Below are 8989 nucleotides of genomic sequence, written 5' to 3' on the forward strand. Positions count from 1 at the left end.
ACTGCCTGTCTCTGTCTCTGTCTCTGTCTCTGTCTCTCTGTCTGTCTGTCTGTCTGTCTCTCTCTCTAGCTCTCTCTCTCTCTCTCTCTCCATTCGTCATTCAATTCACTTAGCGAAAATTTACTTTATCTTCACGAACACTATATACAAATAGTTTTTTTATTCCATATTATCATATTTTTCAGATTCACCACAAAGTAAATCAACTAAACAGATAAAACGAAAAACGATAACATTACACAATAGCAATGCCGAAATATACGAGTCTTAATATGTACCTAGAATGTAATATACTGTTGGTAGCAGTATACCCGAAGTGACTCGGTCTAAATGTCCTTAAAGAAATGTAGAACTAGAAGTGTGAATTCTCACCTACTAATGACGTCATGGGTGGAATACTGAGTATCGAGGTTGGACAGAAAGGGTTGCTGTTGACGCCAAACGAAGAACTGAAAGGGTACGGTGTCACCATAGAGGGCGCTGTGAATGGTGTACCAGTGGACCATGAGATAGGGTAGTGTGGATAAAGAGACTGTTCTGCTGCGCGTGCGTACTCAGCTGCAGCCCTCTCAGCGGCACGATTCCGTAAAATGCGATTAATCGAGCTGACGCTAGGTACTGTACTGTTTGTACACACACCTGTAAAATAAACAAAAAATTCAATTATAATGGGAATTGGACAAATGTTTACATTGACCTGGAAAATATGATATGTTTAGACCTAAAACTATAGCTAACACAGTTAAACTTGAAGAATATAAAAAGGGATTTTTAAATGTAGTTTTGCTCACCACATTAATTTTAGAAAAGGTGATGTATTCACCTGCAAAAACATATTGAAAATATTTTCATTTTACCAATTACTTTACACTTGGCAATGGCGACCTTCAAACGCCTTGAATTGTATACCAGTGTGTTGACGTACACAATGCACTTGGCGACTGTTGAATGTCTAATTCAAGGTTTTCTTCTTTCATTCTGAGAACACATCTTTATTCATACGGCCTTTTATACTGTACTGCTAGGGTGAATGTACTTTTGTATTTGGGGACTCTATTCACTTAAAGTTGAGAGGGTGGGATAATTGTTTAAAGTGAATATACATTGTGTGATAAGAGAGAAGCGATTTCTAGCTTTAATATACACTGGCAGATTGCTAGTCAAAAGATGTGAATTACAACTGTGCGAAATGTCAACATAGACCGATTTCCCGCCATATGTGACTGTTGTATGTCTTCCAGCATATTGCCACACTAACTTGAGTTGAAACGGTGTGAAGGTAAACAAATGATCGATGCGATAACAGCGGTATAAACGGTTTTGTAGTCGAACTAAAGTTGAATATAATATACTTGGGCGACGTCAGTAACTTGACTATAGCAAACACTATTAAAGGGAACAGTGTTGTATTCAAACCAGAATTGGAATATAATATGAATTGGCAACAAGGTAAACTATACTTTAAACTACCGCTGAACACAGTGATGTCAATCATCACATCTAAACTAAAACTCGTGAAGAGAGGATGTTAAATGAGATTTGTGAAATGTATAGCTGCTATAGAACTCATGAGTAACATTTTCAATTAGGGGTAATTTATAGTCGTAATTTCAAAAGTATTCACCTGTTTCGTGTAAGGGGCAATATAAGCGACTAGTTCCCCTTTCTATAGCAATTCCGTCTCATAACTTTATTACCTAGCTACACGAGGTTCATTTAGGATTCCTATATACATTTCAATAATGTAATAATTCATCGTTAATTCAGTTACAAAGATTTGAACATTTGTACTCTGACCTTCCAATGAATTTATTTTCATACCAAAATCAAAGTTGACATCACAGTATATACAAAATCATCGTTTTAATTGTTTTCAATATTGCAGGAGGCTATGTGAAGTTTATCACCGTAGATAAAATGTTCGATCATTAATATTTGCTTGGAAAATCGAAGAGTTGAAATTGGCATCAGTTTTGAATAGCTTTTGAGAATTTTTGGGACTGAACAATTTAAAAAATGTCATTTGATCGAACTCGACAGGGTGATGCCTGAATTTGCTCATGTAAATGTACCTTTATTGAACAACATACCGATTAGGTGCCGGTCTATCAGGAAAACTAAAGCTTCAAGTACGACCTACCTTCATTAATTAGTCGATCACGTATCTCCCAGGCAAAGATCGTCGGGTTTTCATGTTTGTAGTTTTCAATCTTACTGACGACTTCCGGTGTAGCTACTTTAGGTTTACTGCCCCCAATCGTCCCAGGTCTGATGGATCCAGTATCGTAATATCGACCTGCTGAATAGACGGAACAAATCCCATTTAATCTATTTGTCTTGAAAAAAACACACTCACTGAGGTACGAAACTAGTCGAGCAGTCAAGCTGTGTTTTTGATAATTCATTGCTAACTTTGATCTAAATTTCAAAAATAAGCAAGAACCTATTTATTTATTTATTTATTTATTTATTTATTTATTTATTTATTTGTTTTTTTTCTGTTTGTCGCTTGCATGGCGCTAAAATCTACAGACTACAAAAATCGACATAACAGCTATCAGTTGATGACATTGGACAATTTCATTGAAAAGGGAAATGTACAAACAATGGCTGGAGAGAGAGAGAGAGAGAGAGAGAGAGAGAGAGAGAGAGAGAGAGAGAGAGAGAGAGAGAGAGAGAGAGAGAGAGAGAGAGAGAGAGAGAGAGAGAGAGAGAGAGAGAGAGAGAGAGAGAGATATGGGGATCTCAAATTTTAAGTAATCTCTAGGACGGAGCTTTTGAGATACATGAGAGAAATACTTCAATCGACAATGATTTGCTGAGGTATGATTCATATAATTATCTTATGAATATTATCAAGTTATACTACAGTCGTACTAATTACTAAATCTAATGTATTCGATTTCATGTGTATTGTAAGCTTTTCCTTTCTGTTTAGAATTGTGAATAGAAGTGAAAATAAGGCAGTCAGTGTGTTTGTAAAAGTTCAACAAATTAGTTGTGATGTGTACGTCATTAGTTGTGATGTGTACGTCATTAGTTGTGATGTGTACATCATTAGTTATGATGTGTACGTCGTTATGGTGAACGAATGTTTATCAATGCCTAATTAAATATATGGATTAAAGTAATCGTGTTATCAGACAGAGATTAATAACTGAACTGCTGAAACTGTATTTATTTTTTCATATACTTTGTTTTTTTTTAATCTGACTTATTAATAGTGTTACTTATACTGACAGAAATGACCGCCACGTAACATCACAAATATTTCTAATTTGTTAACAATACATTCACACACATACATCCGTAGATGTACACAATATGATGTACAAATATAAGTGGACAAGCAATCCAGCACAAAATGATTTTTTCGTTTCTAGTAAAGATTTAGTATACTCTCAACAGTCAAAAAATAACGAAACGTGGGAATAAAATGAAACTACAATAGCCGCCGTCAGTAGAGCTGCAATCTCTCCAACACCAATGAATAAGTCTAGTGTTCTTACCCAGTATCTTACTAACACAGCCGTGTGATATGAGAAGTTGTCTTGATATATCACATGGTCTTATCCCACAGTGAGCTAATTCTACAATCCGGTGACGTAACGGGTCAGGTAGTGGTCGACCATTGATAAACATACCACCAAGCTGATTCAAACCACTTGTTGCTGTAAGATAGAAAAGTATAACATTAATTAACTGTATGCAATTACCAAAGCGCATATCAATCCCCTGTGTATAGGCCAGTTAAAACCAACAATGGATCGAACTTGTTATTTAACACTAAGTTTTTTTTTTTGAAAATCATTGTTTTTAGACCTAAATCATAAAATTTATATTGAATGGGATTATAATTTGCGTCGTTAAAATGAACTGGCGTGTACATTGTAAGTATTTCCCCACTTAGCCTTGTTGTGTTTTGCAACGAATAAATTGTATTTGCTTCTATGATTCCAATTCCTTAACAATATTTGCCAAAATGTCACGACTTCGTGTCAATATTCTAATTATATCACGATTTCCTTTGAATCTGAATGTTTAAAATGTTTAATATCATATCAATCAGTTTACACATTGCGGTTCAAAATGGTTCATGGTATCTTTGGTAAATTTCCATATTGAAAGACTCCGCTGTCAATGCCCATGTCATAACAAATGTAGGCAACAATTTTTACAGTACATCAATTTCTGACAAAGAATTTCGGAGTCCAGACGGGTAGTACGGATGCGTCCAATCGCTAGGCTTTATAACCAGCGTGACGAAAGAAATTTACCATTGTTTCTAAGCTTTAAACATTCACTCGAAAATGATTTGAACAAAATTTTTATATTTCAGTAAATTTTGGCACATTTTATCTTTATTTTCGCTAAGATTATAAGCACTGTTTATAAAATTTCAATTCAATCATTTTGCTATATAAAGCACGAATGGTGTCCGAATTTCTGTTCAATTTTAGGTGGGCTTAGGATTAGAATATCTGACATCAAATATGTAGTTTCCTTCAGTTTGAAAGAAATGACATCAAAATTATCGATATTAGATTCAGGCTGACATATTAGACTGCTGTTCCAACTATCCATATACCGAAATAAAAGCATATAATAAGAATTTTGGTCATGGATATTTTTTTTACTCATTCCTCGCAAATGTTTTGAAGCTATCATTCTATTTTGGCGGGAATATGCATGTAAATATCTAACAATGCACAAGCTATATTCACCCGGGGCTAAAATTCGTATTCTCGATCAAATCACCAACATGACGTGATACCGCGTATTTCAGGTTTGTTCCGACGACAACAACAATATTATGGGATGGAATTTTACTTAATAGTTGGATGACCTACCACGCCGATTACAGCCTCGAAAAAAACTCGTATGAATACATTCTGTGTTTCAGCCAAATTAAAGCCGTTTGAGTCGGAATGCTGGCGAACGACAAAATTAAATCAACGAAATTTTGACGATGGTCTTATTTTTGGGTAGAAAGTGTTTGTACTTGACTCAGAGACAGTGAAGTATACCTAACACTATACTCTTGACATCCTGACGACAGAGTTGTAATTTCAAGATTTCAATATATACACGTACTACACTCGTAAGGAAGTCAACAAATCTCAAGGCTCGTATCCTATCGTTATCTTTCAGTACGGTGCTGGAATTGTTTTTTTTCCTTGGAAAGATTTATCGATGATCCACGATTTGGGGAGTTCTATTCAATTTTAGAAAGGAAATGACATACAAGCCATTAAACCTGGCTGCTAAACTTACGTTTCTCTAGATACAGTAAATTGATCTCGATATGTGGTACATACATTAGTCATTACTATAAACTGTTTAATAGTAAACAAACACACGATATTGTTAGCATCATACTCACATACAGTTCTAGTATGGATGAGGACTTTCAGAAGGGTGTACTTGTGCTAAAAAACCTATCAAACGGAGCTTGGTTTTTTCAGACGCTCAGTCTAAATATATGGAATCGAAATACATGTATGTGGCTTTTTTTTTAAAAATATATAAGCCAATCTTCATTCGCTTTTTAAACATTGTTTTTTATTTAAATAAACGAGATGTTGTTAGCAAAATAATACATCAAATATTGTTTCTCGATTGAGTTTATTTTTGATGTGTTTTATGGTAAAACTACGCAACTCGCCAGCGTTATTCATGAACGTTTTGGATGCAATTTTTCTGGTATTGTCGGTACAGTGCCAACGATTGAGTTGATACCATTGGTAATATTCACCGACTTTATTTAATATTGTGCAGATCATCGGATCTTAGCTAAGAAATGAAACAAAGTAATTTAAGTGAACTACAGGATGCAACAAAACTACATTGACACTACTAGAAAAGGTATGTCAGGATCGGATAAGGACCCGAGCATGTACTCGGAAATACAATTACCACGACATTAACACCTATTAGTTTAATCTCGGAAGTGAATACTGCTTGATTGAGAAAAACAAACCGTGATGTGATGTGATGTGATGTGATGTAAATTAGATAAGAGTGCTAGTAGAAAACCGTTGCATAAAACAATAAAGGGTTAATTAATGTATTGTCGACCTAAGCATCGATGTAGTATTCACATGGGATGCTCCGATTCGAAACAAAACCGAATTATGTCTGGCTGGATAGACTTGAAGAGTTGGACACCTATTACCATCACGGTAGAATGCTTTCTCTCAACACTGCACTCATGTGAGTCGCACGGTCAGCTCCATTGTTTTGTGTTGTTGTTGTTTTTGCGTGTGTTTTTCATGTTGGCTTGATAGACTGTGGCATCTGAACAAGGATTCTTTGCACGAATTATCCGTGTTTTCCCGCCTTTCAACTCGAAAAATACAGTTTAAAAAGTACGTGGTTCCATCATTTGTGTCTCTGTAGTAGGTGAATACAAAATCGGTTTGAATCGTTGGACTTGTTTCGTCTTCCCTTAGCGGGCTTATTTACGAGAAGCTTGAATTGGATTAAATAAAATAAAATGAAATAACGAAACACACTGTAAGTGAACTCAATGTGTGCGAAATCTTCTATTCTCATCATTCTTAGTGTGTTTTTGGAGATGGGCTTAAAATTCGGTGAGATAAATGTTTCTCGATCGAAAAAAAAATCGGGATTAACTCTTTGAGTTCACTCTGAGGTTAAATCCTTCTCTTTTGATGTTGTGTAAGAAATATATTTTTTTAATGAATTACTCCAATAACGTCAACGAAATGTAAAAATAAAATCGCCAAAGAAAAAGTTTAACGAGTTCATTTAACTAAAGACTAGTAAGAGAGTTGCTAAGGAAAACAATGTTAGGTTTGAAGTAATCCGCCAATCTAACCATTGTTACCTCAGAATTTGAAAACAACTTGCAAAATTAATGCCCTCTCTCATCCATCTAATGAAACCTATAGGTGGTGTGTATTATCTATACTTTGTGTGATAAATGAAGTGTTCTAGTGTAGATGAATTTATGAATATCTACGACTTTGGAGTCACAAAGTCTATCGCGATAACTGTTACGGCGATTGAAGTTTCGGCGAGACCTGTTGATCATTTCCAAAGTCACAGCGTATATCGCCATAACTGTTATGGAGGTTTATCTATTCCTGAGTTACAACGTATATTGCCATAACTGTCGCGGCGGTTGATCAATTCCGAAGTCATCTATATCGCCGAAATAACTGTTACGGTTGTTGATCAATAAATCTGAAATCACAACGTTTATCGTAAAAACTGTTACCGCGAGTGGTCTATTCCGAAGTTACCAATTTATATCGCCAAAATAACTGTTACTCCAGTTCACCTTGAAGTCACAACGGATATCGCAATAACTGTTATGGTTATTCCGAAGTCACAAAACTGTTCACTGTAAGGTATCTGCAGCTGTCATATGAGAACAGTTTCTCTATGAAAACATTGGGTTCTGTCTGTAATTTTAGTAACATAACTTTTATGGCGGTCACGACTCATAACTGGATATACATTCCTTTGATTAAGATAACACTAAGTGTGATCTGGAAATATCCCAAACTGTAATTCCTTGATGATGGTGATGTCATGAGACAAGCAAACTAATAAGCCTATAAAACCATATGTGTAAAAGCTCCGTAGAAACTTGAACCTCTCTAGGACCCAGGATAGCAACCTATCTAAGACCCTGCAGTATAGCGCAACCTATCTAGGACCCAGTATAACCTATCTGGGACCCAGTATAGCAACGTTAGCTATCTGGGATCCAGTGTAACTCAGTAAATAAACCTACATATACTTTCAAAAAATATCGATAACATTATAAAGAACTGTACTTACGTGTGTGTAAACTGCTTGCATCCATGGTAAACGAAATCCAGAGTAAGTTCCTTTAATAGAAATGTAAAAAATATAATAAGTTTAAAAGACTTGGTGTTCATAATTAGGAGATATATGAATATATTATACCTAATCCGTGGTTCAATGAAATTCAACTGAAATATCTAGGTGTGAATTGGGATACCGATTATGGCTATACAATCACCGCTCTCATAGTGTACACGTACGTGTGAACAGTTTGGGAAATAATTTGATGAGAATTTCTCACTTGGGGATGACGACGAACTTTATTTCATGAAAATATAGCTAGTGTACTATAATAAAAGATTGATAAAAAACGGAAATTTTAGATCGTCGTCACAGTATGGTGATATATTGAACTAATCGAAACTGCTGGGTATACGAATAATTTATCCTGAAAATAGTCAAACCTCGTTCATACTGATGAACAAGTCGTAGGTGGTTTATCCTGATCGAATTAGATAAATGCAAAAATTGAAACTGCATGTATACTGGTTTATTCCAATGCAAAATTATCAATATCATGAATAAAACAGAAATCAAACTTTTTTCCCCGAAAAATAAACTTAGATAAATGCAAAGATTAAAACCTTATCGGTTTATTCCAATTCGAAAATATCATTAATATATGTAACAGCAAAACAACCCTTTCCGCGAAAAAACAAACTTTGTTATCAAAACCTGAACACGTCATTTTTTTCTGTGCCTTGTCATCATACGATATAGAGTGACAATATTGGTTTTCAAGTTTTCCTATGTGTATATTGACTGTGTGATATCGAATAGGTCAGACTCACACAAAGTGAACTTGGTGTTCAACTTTTGATCTGATAAAAGTTACACTCATAAACGACTTACCTTACGGTCACGATTCAATTCCTGTTCACCACTGGTTATCCCTTGATGTATCCCTCGACCTTTTATATCGTCTTAATTTATTCAATTTGATTTTAATAATGGCCATAAAACACCCCCTATACCGATAATTAACTTTAATGGGATTGCTATACGTACATTCATATCATCTCTGCCTACTTCACTGCAGGTCATGTGATCACTCTCTAGGTGAGCACGTCACTTTTTAGCAACACTTGATTGGCTGAATTTATCATTTTATTCAAATTAGTGTAGCAACTCGATATCTGTCTATTAAAAG

At 35.1% G+C, this 8989-nt stretch overlaps 1 protein-coding gene across 1 annotated transcript in view; it reads right to left on the bottom strand.

Moving 5' to 3' along the window:
• LOC144440273 (paired box protein Pax-6-like) overlaps positions 1-8719 on the bottom strand; it is a 9958-nt gene extending 1239 nt beyond the window's left edge. Inside the window, exons 1-5 of the mRNA XM_078129614.1 lie at positions 8692-8719; positions 7813-7862; positions 3510-3671; positions 2141-2299; positions 377-639 (exon numbers count right to left, since the gene is read on the bottom strand). Of these exons, the coding sequence (XP_077985740.1) occupies positions 377-639; positions 2141-2299; positions 3510-3671; positions 7813-7837 (609 nt within the window). The 5' untranslated portion in view covers positions 7838-7862; positions 8692-8719. The remainder of the gene's footprint in view (positions 1-376; positions 640-2140; positions 2300-3509; positions 3672-7812; positions 7863-8691) is intronic.
• Between the last annotated feature and the right edge of the window lie 270 nt (positions 8720-8989).

The sequence above is a fragment of the Glandiceps talaboti genome, chromosome 9, assembly GCF_964340395.1.
Source record: "Glandiceps talaboti chromosome 9, keGlaTala1.1, whole genome shotgun sequence".
Classification (NCBI taxonomy): Eukaryota; Metazoa; Hemichordata; class Enteropneusta; family Spengelidae; genus Glandiceps; species Glandiceps talaboti.